At 39.7% G+C, this 19,218-nt stretch overlaps 2 protein-coding genes across 2 annotated transcripts in view; one reads left to right on the forward strand and one right to left on the reverse strand.

Annotated features, from left to right (window-relative positions):
• LOC145876208 (uncharacterized) overlaps positions 1-4,708 on the reverse strand; it is a 30,429-nt gene extending 25,721 nt beyond the window's left edge. The window contains exon 1 of the mRNA XM_082971996.1: positions 4,308-4,708. Coding sequence (XP_082828122.1) covers positions 4,308-4,605 — 298 coding nt within the window. The 5' untranslated portion in view covers positions 4,606-4,708. The remainder of the gene's footprint in view (positions 1-4,307) is intronic.
• Positions 4,709-7,140: 2,432 nt separating this feature from the next.
• Positions 7,141-12,429, forward strand: LOC145876214 (uncharacterized). Its single transcript, XM_082972007.1, has 2 exons — positions 7,141-7,778; positions 10,834-12,429. Exons 1-2 carry the CDS (start codon positions 7,676-7,678, stop codon positions 11,970-11,972), a joined length of 1,242 nt encoding a protein of 413 aa, XP_082828133.1. The 5' UTR covers positions 7,141-7,675; the 3' UTR covers positions 11,973-12,429.
• Positions 12,430-19,218: the final 6,789 nt, after the last annotated feature.

Consider the following 19,218-nt stretch of genomic DNA (forward strand, 5'->3'; position numbering starts at 1 on the left):
TGTATCTCTCTAGGTCATGCCAGTAGGTTGTATCTCTCTAGGTCATGCCAGTAGGCTACAGTAGGTTGTATCTCTCTAGGTCATGCCAGTAGGCTACAGTAGGTTGTAACTCTCTAGGTCATGCCAGTAGGTTACAGTAGGTTGTAACTCTCTAGGTCATGCCAATAGGCTACAGTAGGTTGTATCTCTGGGGGTCATGCCAGTAGGTTGTATCTCTCTAGGTCATGCCAGTAGGTTGTATCTCTCTAGGTCATGTCAGTAGGTTACAGTAGGTTGTATCTCTCTAGATCATGCCAGTAGGCTACAGTAGGTTGTATCTCTCTAGGTCATGCCAGTAGGCTACAGTAGGTTGTATCTCTCTAGGGCATGCCAGTAGGCTACAGTAAGTTGTATCTCTCTAGGTCATGCCAGTAGGTTACAGTAGGTTGTAACTCTCTAGGTCATGCCAGTAGGTTACAGTAGGTTGTAACTCTCTAGGTCATGCCAGTAGGTTGTCTCTCTCTAGGTCATGCCAGTAGGTTACAGTAGGTTGTATCTCTGTAGGTCATGCCAGTAGGCTACAGTAGGTTGTATCTCTCTAGGTCATGCCAGTAGGCTACAGTAGGTTGTATCTCTCTAGGTCAAGCCAGTAGGCTACAGTAGGTTGTAAGTCCCTAGGTCTTGCCAGTAGGTTACAGTAGGTTGTATCTCTCTAGGTCATGCCAGTAGGTTACAGTAGGTTGTATCTCTCTAGGTCATGCCAGTAGGATACAGTAGGTTGTAACTCTCTAGGTCATGCCAGTAGGTTACAGTAGGTTGTATCTCTCTAGGTCATGCCAGTAGGTTACAGTAGGTTGTAACTCTCTAGGTCATGCCAGTAGGTTGTATCTCTCTAGGTCATGCCAGTAGGTTACAGCAGGTTGTAACTCTCTAGGTCATGCCAGTAGGTTACAGTAGGTTGTATCTCTCTAGGTCATGCCAGTAGGCTACAGTAGGTTGTATCTCTCTAGGTCATGCCAGTAGGCTACAGTAGGTTATAACTCTCTAGGTCATGCCAGTAGGTTGTATCTCTCTAGGTCATGCCAGTAGGTTACAGCAGGTTGTAACTCTCTAGGTCATGCCAGTAGGTTACAGTAGGTTGTATCTCTCTAGGTCATGCCAGTAGGTTGTAACTCTCTAGGTCATGCCAGTAGGTTGTATCTCTCTAGGTCATGCCAGTAGGCTACAGTAGGTTGTATCTCTCTAGGTCATGCCAGTAGGCTACAGTAGGTTGTAACTCTCTAGGCCATGCCAGTAGGCTACAGTAGGTTGTAACTCTCTAGGTCATGCCAGTAGGCTACAGTAGGTTGTAACTCTCTAGGCCATGCCAGTAGGTTACAGTAGGTTGTATCTCTCTAGATCATGCCAGTAGGCTACAGTAGGTTGTATCTCTCTAGGTCATGCCAGTAGGTTACAGTAGGTTGTAACTCTCTAGGTCATGCCAGTAGGTTACAGTAGGTTGTATCTCTCTAGGTCATGCCAGTAGGTTACAGTAGGTTGTATCTCGCAAGGTCATGCCAGTAGGTTACAGTAGGTTGTACCTCTCTAGGTCATGCCAGTAGGTTGTAACTCTCTAGGTCATGCCAGTAGGCTCCAGTAGGTTGTATCTCTCTAGGTCATGCCAGTAGGTTGTATCTATCTAGGTCATGCCAGTAGGATACAGTAGGTTGTAACTCTCTAGGTCATGCCAGTAGGTTACAGTAGGTTGTAACTCTCTAGGTCATGCCAGTAGGTTGTATCTCTCTAGGTCATGCCAGTAGGTTACAGTAGGTTGTACCTCTTTAGGTCATGCCAGTGGGTTACAGTAGGTTGTATCTCTCTAGGTCATGCCAGTAGGCTACAGTAGGTTGTATCTCTCTAGGTCATGCCAGTAGGTTACAGTAGGTTGTAACTCTCTAGGTCATGCCAGTAGGTTACAGTAGGTTGTATCTCTCTAGGTCATGCCAGTAGGTTACAGTAGGTTGTAACTCTCTAGGTCATGCCAGTAGGTTACAGTAGGTTGTAACTCTCTAGGTCATGCCAGTAGGTTACAGTAGGTTGTATCTCTCTAGGTCATGCCAGTATGTTACAGTAGGTTGTAACTCTCTAGGTCATGCCAGTAGGTTACAGTAGGTTATATCTCTCTAGGTCATGCCAGTAGGCTACAGTACGTTGTAACTGTCTAGGTCATGCCAGTCGGTTGTATCTCTCTAGGTCATGCCAGTAGGTTGTATCTCTCTAGGTCATGCCAGTAGGCTACAGTAGGTTGTATCTCTCTAGGTCATGCCAGTAGGCTACAGTAGGTTGTAACTCTCTAGGTCATGCCAGTAGGTTACAGTAGGTTGTAACTCTCTAGGTCATGCCAATAGGCTACAGTAGGTTGTATCTCTGTAGGTCATGCCAGTAGTTTGTATCTCTCTAGGGCATGCCAGTAGGCTACAGTAAGTTGTATCTCTCTAGGTCATGCCAGTAGGTTACAGTAGGTTGTAACTCTCTAGGTCATGCCAGTAGGTTACAGTAGGTTGTAACTCTCTAGGTCATGCCAGTAGGTTGTATCTCTCTAGGTCATGCCAGTAGGTTACAGTAGGTTGTATCTCTGTAGGTCATGCCAGTAGGCTACAGTAGGTTGTATCTCTCTAGGTCATGCCAGTAGGCTACAGTAGGTTGTATCTCTCTAGGTCATGCCAGTAGGCTACAGTAGGTTGTAAGTCCCTAGGTCTTGCCAGTAGGTTACAGTAGGTTGTATCTCTCTAGGTCATGCCAGTAGGTTACAGTAGGTTGTACCTCTCTAGGTCATGCCAGTAGATTGTATCTCTCTAGGTCATGCGAGTAGGTTACAGTAGGTTGTATCTCTCTAGGTCATGCCAGTAGGTTACAGTAGGTTGTATCTCTCTAGGTCATGCCAGTAGGTTGTATCTCTCTAGGTCATGCCAGTAGGATACAGTAGGTTGTAACTCTCTAGGTCATGCCAGTAGGTTACAGTAGGTTGTATCTCTCTAGGTCATGCCAGTAGGTTACAGTAGGTTGTAACTCTCTAGGTCATGCCAGTAGGTTGTATCTCTCTAGGTCATGCCAGTAGGTTACAGTAGGTTGTAACTCTCTAGGTCATGCCAGTAGGTTACAGTAGGTTGTACCTCTCTAGGTCATGCCAGTAGGCTACAGTAGGTTGTAACTCTCTAGGTCATGCCAGTAGGTTACAGTAGGTTGTAACTCTCTCGGTCATGCCAGTAGGTTACAGTAGGTTGTAACTCTCTAGGTCATGCCAGTAGGTTGTAACTCTCTAGGTCATGCCAGTAGGCTCCAGTAGGTTGTATCTCTCTAGGTCATGCCAGTAGGTTACAGTAGGTTGTATCTCTCTAGGTCATGCCAGTAGGTTGTAACTCTCTAGGTCATGCCAGTAGGCTCCAGTAGGTTGTATCTCTCTAGGTCATGCCAGTAGGTTACAGTAGGTTGTATCTCTCTAGGTCATGCCAGTAGGTTGTATCTCTCTAGGTCATGCCAGTAGGTTACAGTAGGTTGTAACTCTCTAGGTCATGCCAGTAGGTTACAGTAGGTTGTATCTCTCTAGGTCATGCCAGTAGGTTACAGTAGGTTGTATCCAAGTGGAAACAATTATCAACCCAATGTGGAAAGTGTTGAATTTGGTCAACAACAAAATGAATGGCTTATTTGCTACGTGAGGTTTACTTGATCTAACAGAAGTTTCGTAATGATTAAGTTGTTACGTGGACACGTGACATACCGACAACTTTGATAAAAACACTATAGGAGTTGTCTCCAGATTGCTATGCATATTCATGCTAGTAGCTTAGCATCTCTCTCCATTGAATACAGGCGGTTGACGACAACAACCCTCATAGAATATAAACAATAGATTACAATAATAAGATGTATCCACCAATCCAAAGACAGGATAGGTGGGAGATAGACAACCCACAGTGCAGCTTTGTGGACAACGACTCCCCTTGTCAGGACGGAGAGACATCTTGTCAGTATATCCATAATGTTTGGTGTAGCCAACCCAACTCTCACATGGGTCTATTGGGGGTCACGGTGTGTAGTAAAACATCACTACATTAAAAACACTACATGCCGTGGCCCCCCAGTCTGCGGTCAGCAGATAGACCCTCCTCAAATATATATGTTAAGTCACTTTTTGGAAACGGAACGGAGAAAACAAGGGGTAGCTTGTCTCTACGTCGTCTGATTCTAGACATATCAGTCATCATCCCAGGGCCCTCCGTTGAAGAGGTATTGACGAGCCAACTCCGAATATCCAAAGTTAAAAACTAATTGAAGGCGGTACTTACTGGTGTTAATCAGATCTCCTATCTCCTCCTCTTCATCTTCATCTTTCAATGTGACAGTAATCTCTCCTTCCTTCTTCACTCCAAAAACTGCATCTTCCTCCTCCTTCACTCTTAACACGTCTTCCTCTTCTTTCACTGTAATGTCTTTCTCTTCTTCTTTCACGGTAACAGCCTCACCCTCTACTTGGTTTTGTATTGAAACAGCCTCCTCTTCCTCCTCCTCTTTGACGAGAGCTTCTTTCTCCGTCCAGCAGACCTCATCTTCTTTAGCAGGAGGAGAGTAGCTTAGTGAACGCATGGTCGGAGATGTTAGCTAGCTAGGCTAATGCTAACTTAACCAGCCCGCTAGCTGAATAATAACAACAACACCGTAAATATGAAATTAAATCGGATAACTAACTAGACGACAGTAGTGGGTTTTAAACACAGTGGCTAACATACACTAAAGCATCTAAAGAGCTTTATTGTTCGGCTATTTTGTCTAGCAAGCTACCGTGGTGTCTGACTAACTGTTGTTGCTGTTGAAAGAAGCGTTCCGTCCACTACATTATACGTCACACCAACAGCATTACCTTAAATTCCCACACCGCCATCTGCTGACTGGAGTGGGTAACGCAGTTGAGTAAAATGATTATTTTATTGTCAGACAAAAAGTTAAAGTGTAGGAAGCATGAGTTTTTACTCGCCAGTGTAACAACACAGTGTGGTTAAAGACTTAGTAGCCTAGTTGTAGTCACGATATGGTTACCTATAAGTACAAACAGTTATGTTTTTGCATTATTACAAATTGATTAACTTATTTCGGGAAATCTTCTAAACTACCCACAATGCACTATTTCCCAACGTCATATGTATTATCAACTCTATGCTACCGAGTTTGTATGCCAGTGTAACGGTGTAATGAAGTTACATTTAAAAAAAAATGTATTTAACCTTTATTTAAACAGGCAAGCCAGCTAAGGACAAATTCTTATTTACAATGACGGCCAAACCCCTGCCAAACCCTAACCCATGTTTCCTGAAGCACCTCCCATAAATTGGATTGGATTGATGGGCACTTCTTACGTATCATACGGTCAAGCTGCCCCCACAACAGCTCAATAGGGTTGAGATCCGGTGACTGTGCTGACCACTCCATTATAGACAGAATACCAGCTGAATGCTTCTTCCCTAAATGGAGCTGTGCTTTGGGTCATTGTCCTGGTGTAGGAGGAAGTTGGCTCCAATTAAGCGCCGTCCACAGGGTATGGCATGGCTTTGCAAAATGGAGTGATAGCCTTCCTTCTTCAAGATCCCTTTTACCCTGTATAAATCTCCCACTTTACCACCACCAAAGCACCCCCAGACCATCACATTGCCTCCACCATGCTTGACAGATGGTGTCAAGCACTCCTCCAGCATCTTTTCATTTTTTCTGGAACTCACGAATGTTCTTGTTTGTGATCCGAACACCTCAAACTTAGATTCGTCTGTCCATAACACTTTTTTCCAATCTTCCTCTTCCCAATGTCTGTGTTAGTTTTCCCATCTTAATCTTTTGCTTTTTTTTTAAAACGGTCTGAGATATGGATTTTTCTTTGCAACTCTGCCTAGAAGGCCAACATCCCGGAGTCGCCTCTTCACTGTTGACGTTTAGACTGGTGTTTTGCAGGTACAATTTGATTAAGCACCTAGTTGAAAACTTCTGAGGCGTCTGTTTCTCAAATTAGACACTAATGTACTTGTCCTCTTGCTCAGTTGTGCACTGGGGCCTCCTTCCATTCTGGTTAGAGCCAGTTTGCGCTGTTCTGTGTAGGGAGTAGTACACAGCATTGTACGAGATCTTCAGTTTCTTGGCAATTTTTCGCATTGGAATAGCCTTCATTTCTCAGAAATAGAATAGACTAACAATTTTCAGAAGAAAATGATTTGTTTCTGGCCATTTTGAGCCTGTAATCGAACTCACAAATGCTGATGCTCCAGATACTCAACTAGTCTAAAGAAGGCCAGTTTTATTGCTTCATTAATCAGAACAAAAGTTTTCAGCTGTGCTAACATAATTGCAAAAGGGTTTTCTAATGATCAATTAGCCTTTTAAAATGATAAACTTGGAGAATATAAAATATAGAATATATTTTGATTTGTTTAACACTTTTTTTGGTTACTACATGATTCCATATGAGTTATTTCATAGTTTTGATGTCTCCACTATTATTCTACAATGTAGACAATAGTTAAAATAAAGAAAAAACATTGAATTTGGAGGTGTGTCCAAACAATTGACCGGTACTGAATATGCATTGTGGAGGAGAACTGATCCTAGATCTGTACAAAGGCATAACATCTACAGCAGGAACAACTGTCTGTGTTAAAAAGGCCCAGCTGGATTGAATTGAGCCATTTAAAATGACATTTAAAATGACATATTTGAATGTGAAATGATTTTCGGCTAAAATATCCTGGTTGTGGGTAAAGTTTATTTATTTTATACAGTCATTTTAGCTCATCTTTATCAAGGGTATCAATAACTAGGTGCTTATTTTGATATCTAGTTATTTGACTGAATCAGAAATACAGATGTGGAGTAGATGTAGAGTTTGTTTTAAATTCTCATAAAAAAATGAACTAATCAAACAACACTTGTTGCTCTTTGTACGTGTTGATATAATATTAATATTTAATGGAGAGAAAAAAAACGTTTCCCTAAACTGCTTTATAATATTATAATTCAATGAAGAATAAAAATAGTTTTCCCTCCTCAACTGCGTTTCCTTCCTCCAGACAGCAGATGGCGATATGTGTCTTTCAGGCGATGTTTCTAGTGTGACGTATAATCTAGTGGACGGAACGCTTCTTCAACAACTGCAGCCACCTCGGTAGCTCGCTAGCCGACAAAGTCGGAACATTCAAGTTCTTTAGACAATTTCGTGGTTTATTTGTCACTATGATTTAAACATACTTATGTGGAAACAACTAGCTACCCATTTAATGTAATATTTACGTTGTAAGTCAACTAGCTGGCTGGTTAAGTTAGCACTAGCCTAGCTAGCTAACATCCCCGACCATGAGTTCACTAAGCTACTCTCCTCCTGTTAAAGAAGAGGAGGTCTGCTGGACGGAGAAAGAAGCTCTCGTGAAAGAGGAGGAGGAAGAGGAGGCTGTTACAATACAAAAACAAGTAGAGGGTGAGGCTGTTACCGTGAAAAAAGAAGAGAAAGACGTTACAGTGAAAGAAGAGGAGGAAGAGGAGGCTGTTTCAATACAAAAACAAGTAGAGGGTGAGGCTGTTACCGTGAAAAAAGAAGAGAAAGACGTTACAGTGAAAGAAGAGGAAGACGCCTTCAGAGTGAAAGAGGAGGAGGATGTTACTGTGAAAGAAAAGGAGGAAGATGCAGTTTTTGGAGTGGAGGATGAAGAGGGGTGAGATTACTGTCACATTAGAGGAGGACGAAGAAGAGAAGACTGGAGATCTGATTATCACCAGTAAATACAGTGAGTACTATCTAATAAAACAGGGGCATTGATCTGATTAACACCAGTAAATACAGTGAGTACTATCTTATAAAACAGGGACATTGATCTGATTAACACCAGTAAATACAGTGAGTACTATCTAATGAAACAGGGACATTGATCTGATTAACACCAGTAAATACAGTGAGTACTATCTAATAAAACAGGGACATTGATCTGATTAACACCAGTAAATACAGTGAGTACTATCTAATAAAACAGGAACATTGATCTGATTAACACCAGTAAATACAGTGAGTACTATCTAATAAAACAGGAACATTGATCTGATTAACACCAGTAAATACAGTGAGTACTATCTAATATAACAGGGACATTGATCTGATTAACACCAGTAAATACAGTGAGTACTATCTAATAAAACAGGGACATTGATCTGATTAACACCAGTAAATACAGTGAGTACTATCTAATAAAACAGGGACATTGATCTGATTAACACCAGTAAATACAGTGAGTACTATCTAATAAAACAGGGACATTGATCTGATTAACACCAGTAAATACAGTGAGTACTATCTAATAAAACAGGGACATTGATCTGATTAACACCAGTAAATACAGTGAGTACTATCTTATAAAACAGGGACACAAACTCTGCAGTTGTTGAACTAATGTGTGATTTTTAAAAGAGCATTCTACACTTGAATATGTTTTTGTACTGTATGAATTGTCCATGACGCCCTCCAGTGATTTTGTAAAAAACTTTTCCCGTTGAAAAGTGATATAATAATAAATGAAAACAACTTAACTTTATTGACAACACCCTTATGGATACTGTCATTAACGCGGTTCTTCAACAATTACACATAATACTTAATACTGTAGCTGTTTAGTTACAGTCACATGTTCAACTATCATCAGCTGATCCAGGAAATCATTTTCTGAATGACAGTCACATGACAAACATCACGACATGTAACAACAACCAAAGTGCTTCTTCATTCATTACTCTGGTAAAGACAGTTATGCCGTGCTCCACGTTGGATCCAACATCCCTAACAAATTGATGTTTATAATGTGTTATTGTCTGGTTGATTTACAGTAGGGTCTCGTTAGTCTGTTTGGATACAGAGATACTTCGCTCATAATGTGTAGAGAACTGTTCCTTGATGGATAGGCTATTGTACAACACACAGAGCTATTTTCCTTTATTCAGGACATTTAGAATGACAACACATTACAGAGTAGCCTAGTGGGATTATTCACAAAATTATCTGGTGATCAGGTTATGAAATGTCACGACAGACATTTTAGTTTCCATGTTTCACTTGAAATATTTAATATATAGTCTTAGGTCTATGTTGTTGTTAGGTGAAGTTATGGGTCCTACAGTAGGTCTATGTTGTTGTTAGGTGATGTTATGGGTCCTACAGTAGGTCTATGTTGTTGTTAGGTGAAGTTATGGGTCCAACAGTAGGTCTATGTTGTTGTTAGGTGAAGTTATGGGTCCTACAGTAGGTCTATGTTGTTATTAGGTGATGTTATGGGTCCTACAGCAGGTCTATGTTGTTGTTAGGTGAAGCTATGGGCCAATTTGTTAAACACTTGGTGTACAAACCCTTATTGTCAGCTTGATGGCAAAGCTAGCCAAAGAGCATTTTACTAGTTGAAGTGTTTTTTTTAAGTATAAAGCAGTTGATTTGCGACAATAACACAAACATATTAAGCAGGTGATTCAAGCGAGTCTTACAGTTATAATCCAAAAGTAGTGTGAAATGCACTCATAATCAACCTGTAAATGGAGGCTATATTTGCTGTCAGCCTATGAGAACTCCCCTGAGTTTCCCCCACGGTGGTGAATTAGTGAATAGACACAGAGCTTAATGTGAGTTTCCTTGAGTAGCACTCCTGATCTTGCGCTCTAATATTCAGAATGCTTTGTGAAAAACTAAAATCTTTGTTCACTATTTTTGCTCCATGCAGATATTCTACATCCATAACTAGTGGTTTCCTCATTACCAGATATACTACATCCATAACTAGTGGTTTCCTCAATTTCCAGATATACTACATCCATAACTAGTGGTTTCCTCATTACCAGATATACTACATCCATAACTAGTGGTTTCCTCAATTTCCAGATATACTACATCCATAACTAGTGGTTTCCTCGTTACCAGATATACTACATCCATAACTAGTGGTTTCCTCATTACCAGATATACTACATCCATAACTAGTGGTTTCCTCATTACCAGATATACTACATCCATAACTAGTGGTTTCCTCATTACCAGATATACTACATCCATAACTAGTGGTTTCCTCATTAGCAGGGAGGAGTTTCTGTAATCAAATTGTGTGCGCATTGCCCTCGTGCTGAAAGGACCTATATTGGAGACCAAAAGTCATCTGGCACACTGCTTAGAGTTACAACAACTTTAATAACTTATTTGTAGTTACTACTAATGTGAAAACAAGACTAAATATGACTTGTTGCTAACTTGACTGTCTTAATTGTCAAATAATTTAACAGATATGAATTGTTGTACAACTTCACGGGTATGCTCTGGGCATCACCTCAAATAAACAGTCTCAGACCTGCAGACCTGCTGTTTTCAACTCTCTAGAGACAGCAGGAGCGGTAGATATACTCTCAATGATCAGCTATGAAAAGCCAACTGACATTTACTCCTGGGGTCCTGACCTGTTGCACCCTCGACAACTACTGTGATTATTGTTATTTGACCATGCTGGTCATTTATGAACAATTTAACATCTTGGCCATATTCTGTTATAATCTCCACCCGGCACAGCCAGAAGAGGACTGGCCACCCCTCATAGCCTGGTTCCTCTCTAGGTTTCTTCCTAGGTTTTGGCCTTTCTAGGGAGTTTTTCCTAGCCACCGTGCTTCTACACCTGCATTGCTCGCTGTTTGGGGTTTTAGGCTGGGTTTCTATACAGCACTTTGTGACATCAGCTGATGTAAGAAGGGCTATATAAATACATTTGATTTGATTTCTGCTGTTGTGGGCCTTTAACCGTCTGTCTGACTTTGTCATTCACACAGGAGAGAGACGTGACTATCGGGGATCCTCCTGGGAGCCTCAACAACATCATGATGCTGAAGAGGCAGAGAAAAGTCTCTCCAGATCAGAACTCCTAAAGAAACACCAGCAGAGACCCACAGGGAAGAGAACTCACTGCTGCTCTGACTGTGGGAAGAGATTCAACACTTCATCAGACCTTAAAATACATCAAAGAATTCACACTGGAGAGAAACCTTACAGCTGTGATCAATGTGGGAAGAGATTTACCAGATCTAGCTATCTCACTATACATCAGAGAATACACACAGGAGAGAAACCATATAGCTGTGATCAATGTGGAAAGAGTTTCGGTGCATCTGGCTGTCTGACAAAACACCAGAGAACACACACAGGAGAGAAACCTTATAGCTGTAGTCAATGTGGAAAGAGTTTCTGTATATCTGGCTCTCTGACTGAACACCAGAGAACACACACAGGAGAGAAATCTTATAGCTGTGATCAATGTGGGAAGAGTTTTTCTCGGCAATACAGCCTGATAGTACACCAGCGGGGACACACAGGAGAGAAACCTTATAGCTGTGATCAATGTGGGAAGAGTTTTACTCAGCTAAACAGCCTGATAGTACACCAGCGGACACACACAGGAGAGAAACCTTATAGCTGTGATCAATGTGGGAAGAGTTTTACTACATCTAGCTATCTAACTATACACCAGAGAACACACACAGGAGAGAAACCTTATATCTGTGACCAATGTGGGAAGAGTTTTTCTACATCTAGCAATCTAACTATACACCAGAGAACACACACAGGAGAGAAACTTTATAGCTGTAGTCAGTGTGGGAAGCGTTTTACTTGGCTAAACAACCTAATATCACACCAGAGAAGACACACAGGAGAGAAAGCTTATAGCTGTGACCAATGTGGAAAGAGTTTCGGTACATCTGGCTGTCTGACAAAACACAAGAGAACACACACAGGAGAGATACCTTATAGCTGTGATCAATGTAGGAAGAGTTTTACTACAGCTAGCTATCTAACTATACACCAGAGAACACACACAGGAGAGAAATCTCATAGCTGTAATCAATGTGGGAAGAGATACTCTAATAAAAAATCTCTGACTAAACATCAGAAAATACATGGAGTTGTTTCATGATATCAATGAAATAATGTAAAATGTTTTTAATATTGTGGAAGTATTTTAGTAACGTCACAATATAGAATGTTTTAACATTGTAGTAGCAGTATTTTAAGGAATGAATGTAGAACCCTAAATGTTCAGTTGATATTAGCCTCAGTGGAAAGTAAAATCCAGGCTCTGAATTGAAAGAGTTACTATTTATGAGATGTAACAAAAAGTGACTAACAAAAATAGAGCTGTGTTACACTTACCACGTTGGTCACCCACTTGAATCAAAATGCAACACTTCAAAATGTTTAGGTTTTCAATATATCCCAAACTGTTTCTGCATATTGGTTATTGATTTGGACACGTTAAAACTGTGTTTTGACATTGCGCTATTCTCATTTAGCAAAATGTCATTCAAAAGACGTTGAAAATAAGACTATATATATGTTCGCTTGTAGTTCAAAGTGAAAGTTGAAAAGATGTATTTTCGGGTTGTTCTTTCAATGACTTGAAAACAACTTAATTTCAAGGTACTTGCAGCCTATACATAAGGACGCAGTGTAATAAATTGGTCTATAATAAAAAAAAATGTAACAATCTTACATCACTCCAGTATTTATTTACAACATCCAAGTGTTATATGTCTTTATTCCACTTCTGAAGAAGCAGGTCTCAAATCACCTCATATTTCAAACATTCAGCCTGACAAAAGATACGTGTTTTATTATTCCATGCCTCACCCTTAAGTTAATTATTGCCAATACATATTAACAAAGGGGTGTACATTTGCTTTTCATATTTCATATTTACAATTCATGTAACATTTAGACATCATAATTATTGATACAACCATCATTATCCTGCTTTTAGAATATCAGGGTTCATTCTCAGATATGCCAACCCAAATGTACTGGAGCATGACATTGGGGACTGGGCCCCGATCCAACAACATGCCTATCGAGATATTGCAGGAGTTTGCTCTTGAAATCAGACATGACTAATACAATTTGATTTTTGTTTGGGCTTGTTCCAAGGGGACGAGAGTTCTAGAAGCTAGTGAGTTTTAGGAAGACGAGAGTTCTAGAAGCTAGTGAGTTTTAGGATTCTATAGAAAGAAAAAGGAGAAAAATTATATGATTGTATATTATTATTTAGAAATACGTTTTTTTTCTTGTTTTTAATTGTTGACAGCAAGTTGTTTTCTGTTGGTGGTGAGCAAACTTGTCCAACAAAAATATAGGATATATTTGTTGTCATAAGGGGGAAGGTGCTACAGGCTTTGGTTTTTCCATTTATGTTTTGTGGTTGGACTTTAGCTTGTTATCACGTCTAGCTCGTTAGCCCGTCTAGCTCGTTAGCACGTAGGACACACTGATTGGTGTCACCTCGTTAGTCAGTATGTGTTACACCTGTGCTGGCTTGTCCATCTCGTTAGTGGGAAGGTGTTTCACCTGAGCTGGTCCAGGTTCTATTTAAGAGTGTCTGGCCCAGTGCTCCAGTTGTCTTGATACATGTGGAGAGTCAACACCTTTAGTTGCTCCACCGTTTTGGTTTGCTTCCTGTCTTTAAGTTTGGTGTGGGTTTTTCTTTTGTTTGTCTCTTCTTGGGCAGATTTAGTGGGTCTCATGGTGGGTGTCTTTTAGGTCCCAGTTGTTGTTACTAGTCAACTTTCAGTGGACACTGAGCGCAAAACACTGACAGGAGATTTACAATGTCTTTTGGGTGATAAAACCTAAAGAGACTGCATTCCAGAGCATAAGTTAATGTTTCTGTTCTATATGGTACCAGGGAGAGATGACCCCAGGGCCAGACCCTGGTCTCTACACAAAGAGTACTGTTTTTACAGCAGATACTGTCTGCTGAGAATTGTAAGTATTTTTCATACAAATCTTAACCTTGTGACCCGTTCTATACATCTGTTGTTTGTGTAGGTTGAAAGGGGTGTATCTTGGCTATAAAAGACCTTTGTACTTTCATCTGGGGGTGATTCGTCGACCAGCCATCATTATTGTAGAACACTCAATTGATTAACTTTATATGTGTATGTTGTATTGACCTGCTCCCTAATTAATAAGTGAATAAAGATTTAGTTTTAGAATAACTCTGACTTGTGTGATAAGTTGGTCTCATTTGATTTTAAAGAAATTAACAACCACATTTGGCGATGGGGATGTGAATCTTGACTTGGTGACCGCTCCTGGTGACCTGGGTAAATGGTGCTCCAGGGATCCCTCTAACTTGGGATCTCAGGGAGACCACACTTCGGGAACAGAACAAATGGACCCACCTTTGATCTGAGAGGCAGCGAGCCGAGTATAGATGAGCATGAGATAGAAATGTGAAAATATTACTGCAGGTTAAAATATTGTTGAAAAACAACTCATTGATTAGGTTTGTTTGAGAATAGCATTGTATGACTGTGATATGAGAGTTGTGTGACTGAGTCTTAATCTGATGTTTGGATAGTAACAGATCTGTAGTTCCTCACAGAGATCTATAGTTCTTCATATAGAAATATGGTTAATCAGATGATTGACATTTTACATTTTAGTCATTTAGCAGATGTTCTTACCCAGAGCAACTTAGAGTAGTGAACGCATACATTTCATACATTTGTAATTTTTTTGTACTGGCCCCCGTGGGAATCGAACACACAACCCTGGCGTTGCACACACCATGCTGGCGTTGCAAACACCATGCTCTACCAACTAACGTTATCTTGTGGTTCCGTTCCTTCACTGCCATCATAGAATATCACGGGGTGGTATTGAGAGGGGAATGATATTTTAGGAAGCAGCGGAAGGTCTATAGTTCCTGCGAGGCTTGATTTTGCCGTGGTCTCTGGGAGGTTAGAGAACCGTTGAGGATCCCATGGTCATTGTCCGGGAAACTAAAGTTTATTTTTGGTTCTGCTGGGAGGATGTTTGGAGAGATGCTTCGTTGCTATGGAGAGTCCCTGAAAAAGCAAATTGAATGGTTGTCGTGACTACCTGAATTTCTTATGTTTTATATGGATTCTGTGAATATATGAAAATATGATGAATTGTATGTGTGTATAATGATTACTAGAGATTTGATGAAGTAATACTGGGAATATAATTAGATACAATTTAAACAACCCATATGTAGATGAACGTAGGTTTTGAGTTGGAATCTTTAATGGATCATTTGATAAAGATGAGGTTTAAGCATTATTAAACAGTCTACAAAGTCTGGGCAATTGTCTCAGAAACTGATGGGAGTGTGTCCACTTTAGGGTAAGTTGCCCTAAGGATGAAACTATAAAACGTCCGGGTACCTTAATTGAAATAAACTGCCCTTAAGGCGTAGGGTTCTTCCCAGTATGAGAGGAGTTGCTAGATTTATTGAATAAACCTTTTTCCATAAAGTTAGAGTGAACCAAGGTGTCTGACTAGCTGTTGATGTTGAAGAAGCGTCCCGTAAAGGTTCCTGGAGTTTAGGGGTTCTTCAAATTCAACATTGAAACTGTGGGGGAACCCCTATAAGTTCCTCAAAGAACATTTTGGGGTTCATTTTTTTAACTCTCGGTCCACCCTCCCTGCATTATAAAAAACATATTTTAATAACAACAATATTGACAATATTGATTTAAATAATTCATTGTTTATTTAGTGCCACCACAAAATGTGAATTAATATTTACAAAACACATTAAAACTTCTTAAGGACAGACGTTAGCGGAACGCCTCACCAATATCCAATGATAGAGCGTGGCGCGAAATACAAATACCTCAAAAATGCTATAACTTCAATTTCTCAAACATATGACTATTTTACACAATTTTAAAGACAAGACTCTCGTTAATCTAACCACACTGTACGATTTCAAAAAGGCTTTACAGCGAAAGCAAAACATTAGATTATGTCAGGAGAGTACCCTGCCAAAAATAATCACACAGCCATTTTCAAAGCTAGCATATAATGTCACAAAAACCAAAACCACAGCTAAATGCAGAGCACTAACCTTTGATGATCTTCATCAGATGACACTCCTAGGACATTATGTTATACAATACATGCATGTTTTGTTCAATCAAGTTCATATTTATATCAAAAAACAGCTTTTTACATTAGCATGTGATGTTCAGAACTAGCATACCCACCGCAAACTTCTGGTGAATTTACTAAATTACTCACAATAAAAATTCACTAAATACATAACAATTATTTTAAGAATTATAGATACAGAACAATTATTTTAAGAATTATAGATACAAAACTCCTTTATTTTATCGCGGTGTCACATTTTAAAATAGCTTTTCGGCGAAAGCACATTTTGCAATATTCTGAGAAGATAGCTCGGCCATCACAGGCTAGCTAATTTGACACCCACCAAGTTTGGTGCTCACTAAACTCAGATTTACTATTAGAAAAATTGGATTACCTTTGCTGTTCTTCGTCAGAATGCACTCCCAGGACTTCTACTTCAACAACAAATGCTGTTTTGGTTCCAAATAATCCATAGTTATATTGAAATAGCTCTGTTTTGTTTGTGCGTTCAGGTCACTATCCGAAGGGTTACGCGCGAACGCATTTCGTGACAAAAAAATTCTAAATATTCTATTACCGTACTTCGAAGCATGTCAAACGCTGTTTAAAATCAATTTTTATGCTATTTTTCTCATAAAATAGCGATAATATTCCAACCGGGCGACGTTGTATTCATTCAAAGGCTGAAAGAAAAAAATTGAGAATTCTCATGAACCCGCATCTCCAGTGTCAATGTTCCCAGGCTGACCACTAACAAAATCTCCTGCTGTTCTTCGCCCAGAGACAGCAGACACTTCATTCCACTTTCTGGCGCCTTCTGAGAGCCAATGGAAGCCTTAAATGTCACGTTACAGCACAGACGCTGTGTTTTCGATAGAGATGCAACAAAAGGAAAACAAATTGTCAGACAGGGCACTTCCTGTATGGAATCTTCTCAGGTTTTGGCCTGCCATATGAGTTCTGTTATACTCACAGACACCATTCAAACTGTTTTAGAAACTTTAGAGTGTTTTCTATCCATATCTACTAATTATATGCATATTCTAGTTTCTGGGCAGGAGTAGTAACCAGATTAAATCAGGTACGTTTTTTATCCGGCCGTGAAAATACTGCCCCCTACACCATAACAGGTTAAGAAATTGCAACATTTCTGCAGACATGTCAGACCATAATAAATAATACATTTACTTTGTATAGTGCTTTTCATGACATTTACAATATATAAATAATGATGTACAATAAAAACATTAAAAATGAATCACAGGGAAACTAACAATATTGTAGACTTGATGCTAAATACAGATTTTTCAGCTTTAGTGTGTATATCGAATCCACTTAGTTATGTTAGGAAGTTTTCCATCTTTATGACCGGCCCTGTTAACTTCACCCCAACTTCTCTGATCCCCAGAACACAGTAACTTCACAACATAATAGTTTTTCTGACATTTTGGGGAAATGTTACAGAAAATAAAAATCCAGTCGTAGCAGAGCCCCAAGTCCCATGGGGACGTCCTCGAGGGCGTGGATGTTCTCCCCATCAAAGGCCAGCGGGATTTCACTCTCATGGTGAAATGGATTTCCACCGATGTGCAGTAAAGGAGTGAAGAGCGGTGAAATCTGTGTCAAAAAAAGTAAGAAAAGATTAATACACAAACAATTAACAAAGAACATAACAAATGTTCAGCTGTAGTTTTATATAAGCATGCACACCTATGTTTATGAAGAAACAGATGATTGGTGCATAGGCATACCTTGTCACGGACATAAAGGCCACTCGGGTCCTCATTGAAGAGGTAGGGCAAGAGCAGAATCGCTGCTGTGGTCTCCAGTCCTAGTAAAGTAAAGCAATGATCTTACTACACTTGCTAATTTTATTACAAAATTCATTAGAGAAAGTGAAGGAATAAGAGCAGATACCTCTTCTGTATTGTCCTTCAGGGACTGTCAGAATAGCAGGATGATGTCCTCACCCCTGCCTCGCCTCTCTACCTCTGATAGTCCTTGAATTCTCTTATTGTCTATATCCATTCCATGGACGTAATTCATTTCTGAGAAGATCTGAAAAGATCATTTGCACACATTTGTATGCTAATAGATGTCAGTTTGTATTGACTGCTATGTAGGTTAAATGTACACTTCAAATGCAGCTGTCCTACAACATATCTGTACCTTCTTCTTGATCCCAATTGCATTGTGTCCATGTTCTGTCCTATAAGAGTTTCAAAGGAAGAGAAAATGTGTCAAAGAATAGTCTTTCAAAAAAACAAATATATATATATTAAGTAAATATTGAAAGATACAATGTAATGCAAAATAGAAGAACATATTGGAGAAAGCACTAGCCAATACAGTACTGCCATACAGTAACAGTACTGCCATACAGCCCTAATATCACATTTCAAGATATCTTTGTACACAAATTGTTCAATATTTTATCAGGCTGACTTGAAAGATTATACGCAACATTTTGCTGCGTGGCAATACTGTGTTTGGATTCTGAAGGGCATTTATACAAAAGAGGTAGTCTAGACACTTTATTAATACCATTATGCATTTGAATCCCATCTACAGCTACCATCAAGATATTAATTTCCCTCCACAAGGGGGCGGACATGTAACGTTTCCAAAATGGGATAGTATTGTCCATGTAACGTTTCCAAAATGGGATAGTATTGTACATGTAACGTTCTGCCCCCTTGTGAGTTAATAGTATTGCATGCTGTAGCAGGCTATATAAAGAGGAAGACCTCCATTGACGATTCAGTTCGTTGTAACATCTCGTCTGGACAGGTCACCGTCCTTAGTTAGTTAGTTAACGAAGCTAACGTTAGCTAGTTCATTATCACAAAAATGAGAACTGCTCTAGATTGGAAACTTACGTTAATGAGTGTAAAGCCATGTTGTCTTTATGGAAACGATATACAATATATGGGAAAGAATATAGTTGAGGAAATAATCCAAACCTAGTTGTGCCTAGTTAGGACATAACGTTAGCTAGCTAGCTAACGGTACTGTACTGTAGCTCATACAACGCCGACGGTCAAACCCGGCTTTCTAATATTTACGTTCATTAACTATAGTAACGTTATGGAAGATATTCACAGAAAACCATCATTGTCTTCGTTATTCATTATTACTATGTTATATTATTATAATAAATTATTTCGAGACATATTCAGAGCCAAACATCAACCCAACGTAACCTTTTTAACTGTTGTCGCATCCAAACTTGTCACCATCGTTTTCAGTTGTAATTGCGAAGT

The sequence above is a fragment of the Salmo salar genome, unplaced genomic scaffold, assembly GCF_965601325.2.
Source record: "Salmo salar unplaced genomic scaffold, fSalSal1 ptg000519l, whole genome shotgun sequence".
In the NCBI taxonomy this organism is placed as follows: domain Eukaryota; kingdom Metazoa; phylum Chordata; class Actinopteri; order Salmoniformes; family Salmonidae; genus Salmo; species Salmo salar.